This window comes from Lygodium microphyllum, chromosome 20 (assembly GCF_053477565.2).
Source record: "Lygodium microphyllum isolate KBCC chromosome 20, Lygodium_microphyllum_v1.1.10, whole genome shotgun sequence".
In the NCBI taxonomy this organism is placed as follows: Eukaryota; Viridiplantae; Streptophyta; class Polypodiopsida; order Schizaeales; family Lygodiaceae; genus Lygodium; species Lygodium microphyllum.
Window position 1 is genome coordinate 10,975,421 of NC_141154.1, and position 19,798 is coordinate 10,995,218.

At 39.7% G+C, this 19,798-nt stretch overlaps 1 protein-coding gene and 1 pseudogene across 1 annotated transcript in view; one reads left to right on the forward strand and one right to left on the reverse strand.

The window, feature by feature from the left end:
• Positions 1 to 2,030: 2,030 nt before the first annotated feature.
• LOC148018683 (uncharacterized) lies at positions 2,031 to 6,662 on the reverse strand (annotated as a pseudogene).
• Positions 6,663 to 6,907: 245 nt separating this feature from the next.
• Positions 6,908 to 19,798, forward strand: part of LOC148018684 (putative transferase At1g60990, chloroplastic) — a 122,701-nt gene continuing 109,810 nt past the window's right edge. The window contains exons 1-2 of the mRNA XM_087701069.1: positions 6,908 to 6,940; positions 11,324 to 11,582. Of these exons, the coding sequence (XP_087557195.1) occupies positions 6,908 to 6,940; positions 11,324 to 11,582 (292 nt within the window). The remainder of the gene's footprint in view (positions 6,941 to 11,323; positions 11,583 to 19,798) is intronic.

Genomic DNA, 19,798 nt, shown 5'->3' on the forward strand with positions numbered 1-19,798 from the left:
AATGAGGATATTTAGCAATAAATCAAAGAGGGATGTGAAGCAATACTTGAGCAATAACATGATGAAGAGTAATCGCGTGAATACATTGCATATAGCATGATAAATGCAACACTTTGTAAACATGAGACTAGGCATTCAATTAGACATAATGATCTTATTGTGAAGTTAAATCAAGTGGTTGAGTAGATGGTTTAGTCAAATGTCCTAATCAAGAAAGTCAGAGTACATGGCCATGCTTGTGGTACCACAAATGCCTAGATCAAATTGAGTCTCTCATTAACCACATTCATCTTGTGCACTAATATTTCCTTTTTAAAACACACTAGCCAGGTCTTGACATAACATGTCACTCCATGAACTACAAGAATCATTCCATGCCTTAAAACATGACAAACAACCCATACGTGTAGCTTGGCTTATTGCAAAAGATAGCCCTCCTAATCCCCATAGAGACATGGAATGTAAAGCTTCTCTCTATCATGGATAATGGTCAGCCCTAAAACTTGCATAGTTACCCAAACAATAAACATAGCTCTAGCTCCTTAAGCATTTTCATTGTCAGCTTTTGAGCCTCATCAAATTAATTGACAATATGTAGGTTACAACACAACCCTCTTGAAAGCATGTTGATCCCTATAGACACATAGGCAACCTTGGCATGCATAGTATCTCCTAGAAATATCCCCAAGTTCTTCTCTCAGTTCATGCTGGATAAATAGGGATTACAATATATGTAGGTTGACACAACAAGATGTCACCATGCTCTTCCTTAATTCTCAAGCTGTTGTTGATGATATTTTACTTCACACTAATTTAAGGATCACCCGATAGCACTCAAACCCTCATAATGGAACCTCAATCTAAAAATTGAAATGTCACTCATCTTACAACAAATTGGAGATGTAGTATGCTAGCCTTATATACGATGTTTTTGTTTTATTAATGTATATAGACCCTTCCATGCATGTATTTGCTATCTTTATCCTATGTAGGGGGAGTTTTTTCCCCCTTATTTAGTGTAGTTAGAGTTTACAAGAAAATGGGGGGCAATTAGGGTAGCCAAGTCACCTAGTGCAAATCACATTAGTTTATTTAGGCTTCTACTAAATGAGACTCTTACAAATGCCCAAACACTCTCCTAGAAAGTCTTGGATAAGTTTGGAAGAATGGAGTAAGCAAAAGATCAATGTGATTAATGCATACCTCAAGGTGTGATTGCCATGAAAGTTTGAAGTGAAGCTCTTCTTCTTGGGCTTAAGCAAGTGATGAATAATCTCATTGAGTAGTACTTTTTCATATTGATTGTATCTAGCTTTTACAATCAATGGATTCCTTGTTTTTGGTGAACCATGATGCACAATTTTTGAATGTTAGGTGTATGTTACATTGGCAAATGAATTATACATGAATATTTAGTCTATATAGCTAAAAGGGTGGCATGGTTGCATGTCCTACCACCCTTTTTTTCCCTCTACAACCTTCGTTGTTTACATAAAAATTTTACTTTACAATGGTCATAGTTTGCGTCACTAATTTGAATAGTGATAAATCTATTATGTTACTATTAGTGACATGAATATCAATGAGGTAGACAATTTTTTCCACGAACAATTTTGTTACTTTAAATACCAGTATTGTATCTGTAAGTTGTAGTAAAACATTTTTATAGTCCTACCCCATCAAACAATACAAAATAATTAGCATATGAAGGCATTGTCTAGAAGAATACATGATGTAACACCCATTAGTAATTTATTTATGTATAGCCCATCAAGATAATATCTAGCCAAATTCACAACCAAGTGCCCATCCATATCTAGGGAGATAGGGACGATACACGAGAATGAAACCTTTATGTTGAGTTCACAATATAATGATAATTTGACTATGACATAGTTATTAAAATATAGACACTTTCCAAGTTCATGTTTAAGTGTATATTTCACAAACACCTTGCAACCCAACATATATACATTTATGGAAATGGTCCAACCATGCATGGAACAACTCCCTCATCATCCAAGATTTTCTTACATGGCCATGACTGCTCCCTCTTCACAATCTTGGATATAATTTCCACCAACCCTTTGTCCTTTGAAGATGTAGTATCCAAGAATTGCATTAACACAACATAAAATTGACATCCACTCCCTAGAGTCAGTGGGCATCCCATATACAGCTGTTGTGCCTTTCCATGCAAGCTCTCTCATGCCTTTATCTCCAGAGTCTTGAAATCATGTCTCATCTGTATTCCATATGTTGGTTGGGGGGTAATTGTGTTGCTCATAAAGGGCCTTCAAGTTCTCATGGAAGGTCACCACAATTTTTTGGTCAAAAACTAATGGCCCTAGATTGCTCCAAGGGTTCGCTAACTTGAAACACCAAGTATGGATGTCGCTTGTGAAAGCATTCCCACCAACTCTTCCCAGGAATCCCTTGATTGAAAATTATATGCCTGGTCTAACATATTTTAGTGACCTTTAGCTTCACATCAAGAACATATACTCGATGGCTTGAATCACATTTTTTGAAACACCAGTCAAAAAGAGCTGCCTCCTCTTTCGCTATTAGCATGGTTATTGGTCCTTTTTGCCTTCTTATTGGTTTGCCCCTCTTGCTAATTTAACATTTAGGCACTCATCCCATATTTGTTAGAACACTTATTGAGAGAAATTCTTGTCTCGTGATCAACAATTTCTTGAGTCGTGTCTTCAATGGTCCATTGCTTGGCAACTTTCTTTCTTTGTATCTTTGCAAGAGGTTCAATAGGGACTGGTTGAGGTAGTGCTAATCAGAGGGGTTTATGCTGAGCTCTTTTGGAGTGAGATTGCTTGCGCTTGGCTTGTGGAGAGGAGGCATGGCACCATTGACTAGGATTGAACCTCCCCTTTGGGCATCTACTACTCCAAATAGTGGATCCAAACATCTTGTTTGATTTCGAGAAGAAGAAGAGGGTTGTTTCATTGGTGCAAATCCATCAATCACTTTTGAAGAGTTTGATCCTACCCTAAGGGGGGCCCTCAAATAAAAGTGTACTAAGTCTATAAATGCATTTGAATGAAAGCATGCTAAGTCTATAAATGCATTTGATTCCAATTGGGCTATGCTTAGATGGTTGAAGAAGCCACCAAAAGGATACTATCGGGTTGCACTCAAATGGTTGAAGAAGCCACCAAAAGTGTACTATAAAAAGTAATAATTGTGCTACTCCAAGCATTATTGAGATGCTATAATGATTTTGAATTAAATTATACACTCTATTCATGTGCTACCTTCCTTCAATGCTTTCTTCTTCCAAACAAACTCCTTTTTCCAAATCCTCCAAATTTTCTCACCTTGGCTTTGCTACATTATAGAACCAATCTTCTCCTCCGCTCTCTCTCCTTCTCCTTGTTCCTAGATCACTTGGGCCAAGTCCACTTTTGGATGTTTGCCCTTCTTGACTCCATTGCCCAGTGTGAGTTCAATTGTCAATGTTCAAGCATGCATTTGATGATACCATTTGATTCCCACTTTCTCCCATTCTATTGGAATAACCTTATTAAATAGTCGCCTATGTAGCATATTAGTGCCATTGGAGCCTTGCTTTTAACTTATGCTCTCATGACTAGGTTGTCCTTTCAGTTACTTTGTAACATGACAACCTCTCTCTCTCTCTCTCTCTCTCTCTCTCTCTCTCTCTCTCTCTCTCTCTCTCTCTCTCTCTCTCTCTCTCTCTCTCTCTCTCTCTCTCTCTCTCTCTCTCTCTCTCTCTCTCTCTCTCTCTCTCTCGATAGTCACAACAACATTCCTTCCAACTTCGACCACTTCTTTTGACACCCGACCTTTCCAAAGAGAGATTTACCCATGTCATTTTCTATTTTCTCATGTGCTTTTTAAATTTTATTTTTTGTTTATCTTTTTAAGTTTTAAAGTTTCTCATCTCTTCCTCTCATGTTATAATGCATATTGCCCTCAAGTTCCAATGTCTCGTAGCATTGGGCTCTTAATCTCCCTAAGTGTAGAAGTTAAGTGAGACTATGCACCACAAAAAATGTTACAAGTTGCATGGGAGTGAGCCCAGCTCTCAGCTTTAATCGATCACATTATCTAGCTTACACAAATATTCACTGATATGGACAAAACAATTAATCCTCCCTTCTTTTGGGCACTCCCTTGCTTCTCTACTTGCTTTTGATGGGATCGATTTTTTTGGGAATTCCCTTGCTTCTCTACTTGCTTGTGATGGGCTTAACATTATTGTTGTATATTTTTAGTCTATTCATGTGCATATAACACCCACAAGCACGAGTGCGAGTGCAATGTGAATGATCCTTGGAATATTACATGATTGACTAGCGAAGGCCAATAATATGGTATGTCGATCGAGCTGAATGTTATGAAATTGAATAAGAAATGTATGACCATCTTTGCAGGTTATGAACAAGGAAGACCTATGAGAACCATGATCATCCATTCACCTCAAAGTTCATCAAGCAAGCCTTAATATCTTCACCTATAATCTATTTAGATCAACATCTGAGCTTTCTCTATGCAAGTATATGAGTAGGCAATGTCATGATTGTATTACTTTGCTTACAATAGAAAAAATCTCAATTATGGTCTAATTTGCATATATTATGTATTGTTTGCTCATGTCATATAATTTTACAAGAGAAGCTTCATCTCTATTCTAGCATCAATTCTTCTTCCTCTTATGTCTCTAGTCTTCTTGGTGACAATGTGAAGGTATATCATATCAAATAGGTATCTTGAGAGCTTTAAATAGGCACACTCCTTAAATCATGAGGCAATCAAGCTCGTATTGATTAGGCCACAATAAGAAAGCTAAATCTGATGAGTTTACTACAAGCTTTTTTGGAGGTAAAGGCATCGTGTTTAGGTTGCCATGTATTAACTTCATACACCATGACCATACACTTGTACATTGTAGGTGGGGAGCACCCATGACTATCATTTTACTCTTTATTATTTCTGTGACTATTGAATAAGGGAAGACTGGCCACACATTATGACTATTGGAATTTCCATATATGCTCTCTCTCTCGCTCTCTCTCTCTCTCTCCATCTGCCATAGCTCTTACTTTTTCTTGTGTGCTTTCACTCAAGTTTTACCTTTCAACTAGTATTAGAGCCAACCATTTAAGGAGCTTCTTTATCCTTTGCTTCAACTCAGATTCACACAAAATAAAATAGTTCAGGTTTGGATAGCAAATAATGAGATCCATTATGCATAATTTAATCCCTTAATAATGCTATTTTGTGTTGGGATGTTATGATTATGCTTTGGGATGCTACTTAGATTGGTGAAAGATCGATTAGCTCAATTTTGTAAAATTTCATTACTATAATAATAGTATGGACATCAAGTTATTAACAATAACTTTATGCCTATTGAGACTTGATGCTATTCGAGTATGTCACTTGTATATGCATTGATGTACAACATTGATACTTGGACCAAACATGATTATGGATGGCTTTACCACTCAGATTCGAGCTATATTGGATGATTTGGAGCTTTGGCTTTATGCATCAATTGCTTTAGGCATTGACATTATGAGTTTGAAGACTTACTTGGGTTTCATATTCCTGAATATATATTGGATTCTAAATAGTCATGTTCTTGATATATTGAGCTTGGATTGCTCATTTGGTGTTTGGATTTGTATCAATGGGAGCTACAGATTTGGATTCTTTATGTAGTTGAGCTTAGTTTTTCGAGATAGTGGGACTCTTGGTTCATGTATATGCTCTCTTGTATGCTATTGGACATATTTTACCACTACATGTAGGCTAATTTGATTTAGTATGCTTTGAATATGGACACTTACATTTTTCAACAATTTGTCAGTGATGTATATGCTTATGGAATGCATGGTTTACTAATACTTTGACTTCGTGACAATCATTGGTATTGGTGGTCTATGCTTAGTTACTGCTAGTTACATTCTTTGTATTCCTATTGCTAGTTAGATATCCTTGGCAATGCGAGCTTGCTTTCTTGGTTGTTTGTCTACTGTGGTGATCATTACTATGGGAAGCATGATCATATTAGGCCACTGTGAGTCTCTACCAAACAAACAGTAAGTCTCATGGTCATAAGGCCTCTCTTACATGCCATTACTGTGGGAAGCATGATCGTATTAGGCCATGATGCTGTAAGATATGCAATGATAAGTATAGTGAAAAATGCAAGGATAAATTTAATGATCAAAGCATTGTGCCTAGTAATTCCAGCATGAAAATTATAGAGATATATACCTTGGAGTCTAAGCCCAATGATGATCACATCTTAATAACTTCTTTTCTTGATATTAGTCAGTTGGCTACTATCTTGTCTACTTTCTCACTATATTGGTTGCTTGATTTGGGGGCTTTTTCCATGTTACCCTACATAGGGATTTTCATTTCATTCCTATTGCAACACGACAGGTTCTGTTAAACTGGGAAATGACTTAGCATTGGATATCATTGGCATTGGGGATGTTCGGCTCCAGTTTACTTTAGGCAGTACTTTTGTTTTGCATTATGTATGCCATGTTCCGTCAACTTTGACCAAATGCCTACTCTTTGCAACAGTTGTATGATGCATAATATCATGTATCCTTGGTGATTCCACATGGAAGATTACTTGTGGAAATCTTATCTTTGCTCGACATGCCAATGTTGGCAGCCTCTATCCCTTGCTTAAGTATGGGTCTATTGACCATGTATTGGTTGTAGTTAACATACCACATGTATTTTTATGGCATTATCGCTTGGACTACATGTCCTTAAAAGGAATAAAAATGCTTTCTCATTTGGAGTATCTTATGCCACTTCACTATAAATGTTTTGATTCATTTGATCATTGTCTTTATGTAGGTAGACACACAATTCTCATAAGAAGTTTGGCATTACGCACATGGGTATGCCTCTGGCTCTTGTTCATTCTGATGTATGTGGTCCCATGCCTTGTCAGTCACTAGGTGGTGCAAAGTATTTTGTGACTTTCATTGATGATTATTTGCATAAGGTTTGAATTGTTATGGTGGGGCCAAGATACTATAATCATGGGTTACATTGACTCCAACTATGCAGGACATGTAGATAGTAGAAAGTCCGTGTTTGGGCATGTCTTCACTTTGCTAAAGGTGTTGTTTCTTAGATGTCCATTCCTCATCCTGTTGTGCTTTATGTACATTTGTACTTTGTCACTTTTTTTAATTCTCTCCTCACTAGAGATATATTTGCCTTTAAGTTAGAGGCGCTTGTGCCTATGCTGCCTTGCATTTACTTCACACATCATGACCACACACCTATACATTGAAAGTGGCGGGCGCCCATGATTGTCACTTTATTCTTTATTCATTGAGTGACTATTGAATAAGGGAAGGCTAGTCACATATTGTGATTGTTGGAGTTTCCATATACAATGCCTCTCTCTTTGTCTCTCACTCTCTTGCTCCATTTGCCATAGTTCTTGCTTTCACTTGTGTGCATTCACTTAAGCTCTACCTCTCAGCTTTAAGCCTTGTTTGCTTTCTTGCATTGATGGGATTGAGTAGGAAGCATGGTCTGTTCAAAGCTATAATATAAGACAACAATGTGAAAGGTAGTTAGAACCGTAGAAGAGAGAGGATTATCTTGAAACAATATAGTTCTGCCAATGTTGCACAATGTTGTGCAAAAAAGCAACATGCAATGACTCCTTAAATGACCCATTTAAAATTTTTCTATTGTTTGAGAATTCACATAGCAACTAGGAGAATGAACCAATGGTGATAGCACGCAATGGTATCTTGAGAGCTTGAGTAGGCATGCTTCTTAGATCATGAAGCCATCAAGCTCCTTTGGGTAGATTAGGCCATGAAAAGAAAGGTAAATCCAATGAGTTTATCACAAGCTTTAAGCCTTCTTTCTTTTTTGCGTTCATGGAATTGAGTGGAGAAAGCATGGTTTGTTTAGATCAACAATACAAGGCAAGAATGTGAAAGGTAGCTAGAACCATAGAAGCGAGAGGATTATCTTGAAACCATAAGATTCTACCAATGTCACATTTTGTTTTTGTAGAGAAGCAGCTCCCAATGAATCCTAAAATGACCTATTGAGAAAAAGTTCTATTGTTTGAGAATCCACATAACAACTAGGAGAATGAATGGTGACAACATGCAAGCTTACAAGATCCAACAAATAATGAGAGTAGTAGGATACCAACTATAGCCAAAGAGATTAGATATGTTAGTGGTAATAGGGATGTGCATGAACTTGTGGATTGATTTGAATGCAGTACTGACACTACTAGTGCATTTGCTAGTCTTCCATATGGCCAAAACCTTTTGGTTATGTCTAACTAGTACGGAAAGGAACCCTTTAATATAATAGATCGAGCCATTGCATTAGACTATAATGCGACCAAGCCACTCTTCACAAAATCGTTTTCCTTGTCTATTTGCAATAATATTCTAGTAGTAGAGTTGATGGATTTCAACAGAGAAATGATGAGCTAGTAAGGGACTATGTGTAGCAAAAGGTTTCCTATGAATGAGACATTGACTAACTGCGCCATATTTAAGTCCTTAATCCATGGGATTAGGAACATGAGCATATTCTTGCTATTTATTGCAAACTCTATACTCAATTATAAGGTCTTGAGCACTATGTTCAATGAGGCTATAAATATCAAATACAAATTACTTGAGATAAGCAAAACCGTCAGCAAGCTTGGAAGAACCATAAATATGATTTACTTGAGAGAAGCAAAACCATGAGCAAGATTGGAGGAACCTTGGCTTCAAGGTATGGAGATAAAGAGAAAGACGATAGAGACAAGAAGCTCTAGGAAATAGCTAGAGAAGAGATTTCAATAAGTTATGAGAGCCATCAAGATGCTCATCAATAAAGTTGAATAGGTGAGGATGAACCCTCACTATACATGAATAAGTAATTTAGTGGAAGTGCACACATAATCATTCATGGCATGAATGCCCCCAAGACATGGGGGGATAATGCTACATCCCAATTTGTAATGTGGTAGAAGATGGGGCACAAATGCCCTCAAGGCTAGGGGAGGCCACATTATATACCATTGTGTACTGTGTAAAAAGATGGTGCATGAATTCTTTAAAGACCTATAAAGGCAATGTAATATCGCATTTTGTACCAAGTAAAAAACAATAGGGCATAACTAGTTTAAAACTTTTGAATTGAACCCCTCTCAAAACTTTAGTGCTAATGCTAGAAGGTAATACTTGTGTCAAACCAAGCTAAAAGCATAGAGGCACCACAACAAACCCAACTAGAAAGGATGGTGACCAACTCCAATCATCCTAGGCACTAGGACCTTGGGGGATATCTTGGCCAAAATGAGTAGATACAATTGACAGAGTAGATAGCTAGTTAGGTGAAGTAAGCCAAAAAGGAGCTCAAGCCATCTCTCATACCATAAGAAACCCAACATGATATGTGTAATGGTTTTAAAAATTTGTTTGGATAAGACCAAAGACACTCTATGGTGGGGAGGGAAGTGGGAAACATGTGATGATAAACAATATGAATTATATATATATAAAGAAGTAAACCTATCCTTAGTAGCAAAAATAGCTTCAACAATGTGTCAATGCCCATATAGGAATCCTTCTTAAGCAAAATTCAAACCTATGGAAAGCCTTTAAGATGTGGGTAGAAGGCCTTGAAGCCAACATAAGTACATTTTGGAGCTCATATAAAAGACTTAAACATTCATAATTTGCAAGTTTTAGATCCCATGATAACTAGAGTGACCCTAGTTTTTGAAATGTGAAAGTCCTCACCAAAAGTTCCAAAGTTGCCAAAATGTAATAATTCACATGACACCAAACCTCAAATTTTAATGACCATTAGTCCCCTTGTGACCTCTTTGAACTATGGCAGTTAACTTTAATAAGGTGAAGCTAATTGGCTTTGCATAAAGTTGTGGCTATTAGTAGACCTCATAAAAATACATGAATTCGAGTGCGAAAGGATATAAGGAAGAAGACGATAGATATTGCCACCACATGGTGGAGAATCAAATGCATAATAAATGGGCTGGAAGAGGACAAGAGGTATCACCACCACATGGTGAATGTAGAAATTACATGACACAGCAAATAAAATATAAGCAAGCATTAGAGAACACATAGCAAATATGAGAAGAAAAAATATTGCTTTAATTTCAAATGAATTGATACAAAGATGGCTCTGTCCACCAGTGTGCTTCCACTGTGAAGCTTAGATGGTGATCTAGATAGATGATAGGCGAAGAGCTTAAGGGTAGCTGTAAGAACTTTGATTGGGTGAAAGATAGATTGATGATGGCTTTAGAAGGGTTTTCCTTTTATAGATTGGGAAGGTAGTCTAGTCAATATGTTCAACAATAATATGAATCTTTCCCAGCCAAGGAATATTGCAAGGAATATTCCCTTTATTGTCGGGGGTTATATCCTGCAACTCGATGCATTGTGCCTCGAGTTGCTACCAGCATAACTACTCTACCTAACCCAAAGGTTAGATCCACAAAGGTCACCTTTTTGCCATCTAGTCACATAGACCTCATTTGACATACAAGTTAGGACCCACCCAATGTCCGTGCTGCTCACAGATAGCTTCTTCTCATAACGGGGGCATTACAACTTAGAGCACCATGGATCAATGGTGGTGGCATCTTATGAGGGTGGGGCATTGAGCATATCTAACAATAAAGAGTCACCACCACATGGTCTACTTCATGGACATGAGAGGAATAGTTAATGGAAGTGATAGAAGGGGTCCCTTTTGCAACTTTTTAGACTTTGAAGTCGTTAGAGTGGTACTTCTATAACTTGTTTCAGCTTCGACATCATTGGAGTCTATTGAAGTCTCGATTTCTTGCACCAATTGGATTGATTGTTACAACTCCAATAATCATGACTTTGATTTCCACCACCATAAATTCTATTTGACCTGAGTGGGGAGGGGCTCTAGTGACATATGGACAAGGTTCTTAGGATATCCTTGTTTTTTATTCAATGTATAAAATTTGAGATTAATGGTGGGAGATTCGACCTCATTCACTTGAATGTGCATCATATTGAAGGATAAGATCCCAGAAAGCTGCCTAATTGTGGGTTTTGAATTAAGAATATCCGACAACTTGCATCACTTTCCCTTGGTTTCATCGTTAGGTATCTCATCAAGTTTTTTCGAGTGTTTGACTCGAGTGAGCAAAAGGATGGGTTCCCATGAAGGAAATACTGGAGCGGGGCAACCAGAAGGCGCTCCAGCCAGTTGTGTATAACACTCGTTGGCAACCCTGGGGTCCTTGTTACTTGCTGAAGAATAGCTCGCACGAGCCTCTCGACTACCGAGAGGTACATCTCTGCGCCATCCAGACAACCATGGAGGCGATGAGCGCGTCCCTGTGTTGCCTTCCGACTCCTGCCGCCTCCTGTGCGCCCGGGGGCAGCAGACGGGCATTGCATTTTCGACTAGCAGACAGCAATGTCTTCCACAGCCACAGTCCCCTCGTGCTGCACAAGAGAACCAGTCTAGTCGCGTCTCCTCTCGACCTTGCCTCTCCATCCATCGACTACGACCTGCACGTAAGTCCCTCACCCTCTCCATTCATCTACCAGCCCTGAAATGTGCAATATGAATAGTTTGGAGATGAAAGAGTTTTCAAGGTTTGCAAACCTGGTTTGTTGGCTGGCCGTCTTAAGAGCGCAGAAGCAAACATGGATTACGGCTGAATGAGTGCTCGCTATCTGTTCACTTTTTGCTGTCCACCCTCTAACATACAATAACACTAATTAACCAAGAATTCAGAAAACAAAAGAGAGCAAGGGAATACGAGAGACAACAGTTCATTACAAGAGAATTGGTAGAGTCTCACACACTCTTAGCCTTAGAGCCTACCATATACTTTTCTGTCATACACGTAGTATAGTTTTCTGTCATACACGTACACGGAAAGAAGATGGAAGAAGGTGATGGAGTGCTGGCATTGAAAGGGAAGGAATGATTAGAATGTGGAGGATGATCACAAGAGTGTTGGAAGGAGTGCTCCCGACATGCCTCTATAATAGATTGCAGGGCATTTGGCCAAGAAACATATGTGAAACTGAAGGAATAACACTTTGATCTGAAGGCAATACAAGGCTGCAAACAGCCAGCCCTTGCATGTGTGAATGCCATGGCAGTGAGGGCATTGAAGTGGTGGTAGGAAATGATGAAATTTGATGGAGGAAGATGACAAAAGATGATGGCCAGTAGGGACAATTGCAACAATAGTAGCAGGCAAGGAATGAGCTGCAAGCAATAATGAGAAATGGAGATGACTACACTATAAATAGGGAGAGGAACTGAAAATTGACTGATCTTGTCTAGAATATGACTGAGCACCCTTCAAAAAGAAAAATACACAAAGGTGGCTACTTAAAGCAACCTGCCCAGAAAATGGTCTACTTGGCCATAAAATTCAATATGAATTGTTTGCCTAGTAGTGGGTGCAACGATGGAAGTGTAGAAGATTGTTGTAATAGATTGCACAATACAAAAGAAAGAGAGATTGCAAGAAAATAAAGAAAAAATACAAAGAGAGAACTCCAGAGATATGCTTAGGAAATGGAATCCATATACCAAACATGAGACAATCACATACAATAGTGAGTTGTTGGGGCTAATGTGAGCACTGGTATGGCACTGACTCCCTCTCTCTAACAGGACCTATTTTGGAAGATTGCAAGTAATGAATGACTATGTTGGAGAGGGCCAGATAGACCAAATCCAACAAAAAGTGTGCCATCATAAAGAATAATAAAATATGTAGGTTGATTAGGTAAAATGCCCAGACAACCATAAATTAGGCCCCAATAAATTAGACACCTATAGAAAGAAATGCATAATAGTATGTCCAACCCACAATACATGCATAGACTTACCGATGAGCTGACTAATCTACTAAAACCCTCTCTTAGATCATGAGCGAACTAACACAATACAATGATGCAATGATAAGGACCTATTAAAGTCCATACAACAGAGACCATTAGAATAGGACCATGGATACCCAAGTAGTGGGTGATCAAGTGACCACCAAGGTGCCTTGGAAAGAACCTGATGTGGATGTCGATCATACCATCTCTTGAAAATAGAGAAGAATCATAGTAGCTCTCTATGCTTGTCAAGAGTGCCTTGTAATAGTATACATGACCATCATGTCAATAATGCCTATGAGCATACATGACCATGGATTCCCCACCTTTGGCCAAAGTGCCAAAGTGTTCTCTCATGTGAGCTTGGACTAGGAGCCAATCTTGCTCTCTATCAAAGCCCATCATGAACTTGGAAGTGAACTTGAGCTCCAAGATTTCAACATCTACCAGACTTTAATCAATGTGGAAGGAAAGTTGCTCTTTGGATCCTTTGCATCTATATATTTGTATAGACGAGGCTCACTTGGGTGAAATTCTTTCTAAATAGTTTCCAAAGTATCTTTTATCTCAAAGTATTCATCATCAATGCATCATCCCTTACTCCTCACAATAAAATGGAGTAGCGGAGTGAAAGAATAGATCGCTCATGGAGATGGCAAGATGCATGATGAAGAGTAAGAGTTTACCAAATTCTTTTTGGTTCGATGCTATTCTTTGTGCCACTTATGCCTTTAACAGGTGTCCCACAAGAGCTTTGTGCACCATCACTTCTCATGAGGTAGGGATTGACTCCCAACCTTCTTTCCCTTTGTTAGCAATCATGTTTGTGATGCATTGCCATCTCTTGCTTGTGAGCCTAAATTTGAGTCAGACAAGGACGTTAGGAGCTTTGACATGTCTATCATGTGTTTTGACGGAGGAGGCAAATGGCTGCGATTTGCCACAGAGGCTGCCATGTTAGCATTTTTGGTAGCAGTTAGAGTTGCTCAGTTAGTTTTGATTAGGTCGATTGCATTTTTTTTGCTTAAGGCTCCTAGTTGGCTAGTTTTGGCCCTTTTTGGCTATTTGTATCATTGATTTGTGTGGGGTAGATTCATTATTCTTTATGGCAGGTTTGCGCACATTCAGATTGCTATGTTTTGTTCCGACTTCAGTGAGGACTTCTAGCTGCACACGTCATCTTCATCACTGTCACACAGGTGTTGTCATCATTATTCAGCTTGATCTGGTGCCATGCCCTCATTGATGCCTTGGGTTGCGTGTAGGGATTGATTAGTCCTCGTTATATTTAGCGTTTCTTCTTTGTTTAGTGTAAATCATTTCTTCTCTTCTTACTTTCTCTCCTCCTCTCCTTTTCTCGTGATTCTCTTTTGTTGCACATGTTCACTACATGAGGACTCGGAGTTTCCAGCCAAAGAGGAGACCGCACTGTTGTTGAAAACTCAAATTTCAGCCTACTGATTGCTGCTGTAAATGCAAAATTTTTGTATTTCATAGGTGACATTCCACAAAGGCAAGACATTCACACCTCTTCTTTGGCAGGTGTTGTTGATTTTCCCGTTGTTCAGGCAAAATGCAGCATCTTTTGTGTTGTATAGAAATGTCTCATCACCAGTTCCAAGGCTTTTGATGATTTAGATGAGGAGTCTATTCATACTCCATTTGAGAGGTTGTGTGATCATCGTGAGGATCGGAGGTCCCAACATCATTCTAAACCGAAGCCTCTCTTGCCAGGTCACATAGATTAGAGCAGCCATCTCCTCCTCCCTCTCTTCATGTGTCCACAGGATTGGGCACTACTCGAAGAATTGGCAAATTCAAATACCATCTTCTATGGAGGCAAAGTACCCAAGTACTTTATTCTACAGCTATGGAGGTAGTTTGGTTTGGTTTGATGTTGGCCGAGATTGGCTCAACATAGATAGGACCCACTCAACTATGCATGGATAACCAGAGTGCCTTAGCTTTTGCAAAGAATCTATGTTTCATGCTCGCATGAAGCACATAGAGGTTCTATATCATTATGTCTAAGAGTGGATCATGGATTTTGAGCTAGCTGTGGTCTATTGTCTCATGAAGGACAATCCAATGGATCTCTTCATGAAGCCTTTGCTCGAGGCTTCCATGCTTCATCACATGAGGTTGTTAGGTCTATAGACACTCCCAGGATCTGAGAGGGGTGTTAGCCTACCAATTTATTCTTTAAGTTTATCATCTTCTTGTTGTGAGCTCTGTCAGAGTTTGACGGAGACATTGGAGCTCTGATTGTGTTTTCCATTCGATTTTGTATGCATTTCTTTTCCTAAATCAGTGTTAGGTATGTTTGTCAGAGTGTAGCGAATGTGGATGCATATGGACAAGACAGAAAGACGATGAACGTGAGAGAAGAGGGAGAGAGAAAAGAGAGAAGAATGCAGAAATTTGCAATCAATGAATGCTGAAATGAAAGAGGGCAGACGTGCAAGGGCTATCGATGTATCATCGCGAGCTAGATCTCTCTCAACAACACTTGAAATACAAGTCATGGAGGGCAATTGCCAAGGGGCAATATATAACACAAAAAGAATGCAATAAAATATAGAGGGCGGTCAACAAAATTAGTGATATGATGTTGGGCTGCCATGTGGCATTGCCCTTGCTTGTAATAAGGTGCCCAGACATTGTGACTACTAAAAATGCCTAGATACTTGATAGGAAAATGTGTAACTCCTCTTGAGGGAACTGATTGCAACAACTATAGCCTGAGAATGCTAGTCTAGGGGATGACTAATCTGTAACAACCCCTCAGATCTTGGACACAGCACAAGGCTTAGGGATTTGGAGTGCCGTTGAAGAACAACCTGAGAAAGTGCCTTCGTAAATAAATTTGCTAGGTTTATAGTCTCATCCAAGGTCTCCTCTTGAATGAAATGGTACTATATCTCAATGTGCTTCGACCAAGCGTGAAACACAGGGTTCCATGCCAAAGCAATGCAACTCTCTTTGTTGGAATGAAGGGTCAAGTAACCTTTGAAGCCACATTGACTCACATGTGGTAGAAGATGCCGCTTTATACTTTGCCTTTGTGGAAGAAAGGGCAACTATGAGTTGCTTCTTACTACTCCACGAGATAACACCTGCACCCAGAGTAAAACAATATCGTGTCGTTGACCTCTGTTGGTCAACATCTCTGGCCCAATTTAAATCCGTCTAGCCTATAAGAACCAAAACCCAGTCTGTAGTACCTGCCAGATAATGAATACCAAGATTGGGGGTTCCTCTCAGGAATCGCAAAATCCTCATAGCAACTTTCCAATGAGCTACCTTAGGTTCGCTCATTAACTTGGTCTACAAGCCTACAGGAAAGCACAAATCAACTTGAGTGTTAAGTTGCCAAATCAAGGACCCATTCAACTATGTGTACTGGCTACATGGGCCATAGCCTTCCGATTCGGATCCATAGGAGGAGAAATGGCCTTACATCCCTCCATTTCAAACGTAGCCAAAAGCTCTTGTACATATTGCTATTGGGAGATAAAAAATCCCTCTCAAAGTCTGGTAAATCTGATGACCTAAAAAGAAATGGAGAAGGCCCATATCCATCATCTTGAACATCTTGTGTAGTGCCTGCTTCGTTTGCTTGACCTTCTGGGCATGGTCACTTGTGAAAATAAGATCATCCACATAAAGTGCGAACTACGCATGCCCTCAAAGTGAGGTGTGGACATACTACTAGGGATCTGAAGAGGAATGCCCATATCCCAACTTCCCTTGGAAGAATGAGTCTATCTTCTTGTTCCAAGCATGTGGAGCTTGTTTGAGGCCTCTTCAACATGTACACCTTTGCATTTGATAAGGAAAAGCGATGAGGTTACTCAACATAGATTTCCTCTTTTAGATCACCATTAAGGAAGGTAGACTTCACATCAAGTTGGTAAACTAGCCCAATGAGGAGGAGGTTGATACTCCCCTCGGCGCTCTCCTTTTGCCGAAGTTTGGAAGATCTATCAGGGCCGACTTTGTGAGAGTGCACAACAGGAGAGAGAGAGAGAGAGAGAGAGAGAGAGAGAGAGAGAGGAAAATTTTTTCATAAAAAAGACTAGCATCTCATGGTAGCACTGTTATTCAAGCTTTTTGGTGGCATGTGCTTTATTCTATGAGGCTTGTTAAGGTCTCCCAGTCTTTTCTCCTCTCTCATTTGATTGCATCTTGGAAGGGATGTTACGTTTTGCAGTTTGACGCCCTCTTGATTTTTGTAAGGAGGAAAATTTGCTGCAAGGAGAAGTGTTGGCTACCTCCAGGTTATTGGATTAGCGTGATATAGATTTGTAGCGAGACCAGTTTAATCGGATGGCTCATTTGGGGTTGTAGACAGTTCATGATGGTGTCATTCCTGGACAGCCTTGTTTATATTCTTTCCGGCTTTTTCGTCAGCACTTTTAGGTGCGTCGAGGATATCATGACAATTGGTCGTCCATACAAGGCATGCTTTTGAGATTCTCTCCTTTACTTGCTTTACAACCATCCTCTCCCTAGCAAGATTGGATGTTTGTGCTTCCTCATGATTTCGAGAAAAGGTCAGCTAATTAGATATATCATTAGATGGTTGAGGGCCGAGGCCAAGAGATGGGTCATTGGAAAGGCTAATAAATTATGGCATATTCGGGATAGCAAAAGGAAGTGGTAGGAAAGATTCATCCAACTCTGGAAGTTAAAGATTCCTTATCAAGGTAAAGTGTTCTTGTGGAGGTTGCTTATTGGGGGGTCTTTCGACTGGGGACGTGTTGCATGCTCGCAAGATCTCTGGTGGTTGCTCTATGTTTTGCACTACATGTGATAAGACATTGCTTCATCTCTTTGTCTCTTGCCCTGTTTTGCTAGACAAATTTGGTGTTTTGTTTCCTGTGTGTGGTCCTCTGCGACTTAGTAGCAGATATCAGCTCATTCGTGGATTATGGAAAGAATGACCTCTATGTCTACTTTGCATTCAGATTATTCCTGCCTCTTCCATTTCCTTAGATGGACAGCTCTGTGGCATATTTGGCGTACTTGGAATGCCTTTATTTTTGATTCAGTCTCAGGCATCCATGGTCATGTGGCCCATGTTCGTGGTTTAGTGTTATGGCAGATCTCCCCTATGGTTTCAGTTGATTTGGTTCTTCTTGACATTGCTGCTCCTTTCCCTGGTTGGATATTGTTCGCTCCACACTAGTTGTCCTTTTTGTGTGTTAGAGTTTTGGTAGCCTTTCATTTGTGTCAATTTTTTCTTAGCTGACCGGATGGTCTGATGTAAATATTGCTACTTAATTCGATTATCTTCACAAAAAAAAAAGAGAGAGACAATTGAAGATGAAGGAAGAATATTGCACTAATTGAAGAAGAATGCTGATAGAATGGAGATGGACTGATTAATCCTAGCTTGTAGCCCAAAGTGTCAGTGATGGTAACAAATCAAGCTGATGACGATGGCAACACCAAGCATGGAGTATTAAAGTGTGCACCTACAAATGGAAGATTGAAGAATGAAGAGAGAGTGTCTGCCAAGTGGGGGGGATGGCTATAAATAGCCACCATAAATGCCCAAATTTGGCCGATCTACACTAGTAGGTGCCAAAAAAGCTGGCCAACCAGCTTTTAATGCTGGTTACTGAAGAAAAAATACTAGAAAAAATATGTGGGACCTTGGAAAAATGCTAGATGATAATGATAATGGTCGGCAGGTGTAGGTAGACTGTGGAAAGCAAAAACTGGCTTGAGAATTGCACACAGGAAGCCAACAAATAAAGAAAATGCATTTTAACTACTAGAGCTCCTATGTCCCCATTAGACTCTGACATGAGCTCACAACCCGGAGATGAGAGATTAATAAGACTAACATAGGTAGGCTAAGATCCCCTCTCAGATCTTGGGAGTGTCTGAAGATCCAACAATCTCATGTGATGAAGCATAGAAGCTTGGGGCAAAGGCTTTGTGAAGAGATCAATTGCATTGTCCTTTGTGGAACAATAGGCCACCGCTAACTTGGAATCCATGATCCACTCTCAAACATAGTGATATTGAACCTCGATGTGCTTCGTGCGAGCATGAAACATAGGATTCTTGGCTAGAGCTAGAGTACTCTGGTTGTGGACATGTAGCTTCGTAGGTCCTGGGGTTGAGGAAAGCTAGTCTCTGCCAACATGCAACGAAGCCAAACTGCCTCCATAGTTGTAGAACATAAGGCACGATACTCTACCTTTGTAGAAGAAAGGGCCACACTAGGCTGCTTCTTGTTGCTCCACAAGATAACTCTCAATCCAAGGGAGAAGGCATCACCTGTAGTGGATTGGCGCAAATCCACATCACTTGCCCAATCAGAATCACTCCAACCAGAGAGCGTTTGCCCCTCCCCAAACATGATCCTCTAGGATTGAGTCCCTTGTAAATAACGAAGAATACGCAAGGCCGCTCCCTAATGCTTCTGAGTGGGAGTCTTCATGAAAGAAGATAACTATGCCACAACAAAAGAAACATCTGGTCGAGTGTGAATAAGCTAGATGAGGGAGCCAACAAGACACTTATAACAACTGGCATTTGTAAGGGGAGCTCGGGCTGCCAAAAGCTTGGACTCGGGGTCCATGGGGCAAGAAATAGGTTGATAATTGGCCATACCAAACTTTGAGGGAAGCTTGAAAATGTATGGTTGTTGCAAAATAAAAATGCATTGTGCCATTTGATAGATCTCAGTGTGAATAAGCTAGATGAGGGAGCCAACAAGACACTTATAACAACTGGCATTTGTAAGGGGAGCTCGGGCTGCCAAAAGCTTGGACTCGGGGTCCATGGGGCAAGAAATAGGTTGATAATTGGCCATACCAAACTTTGAGGGAAGCTTGAAAATGTATGGTTGTTGCAAAATAAAAATG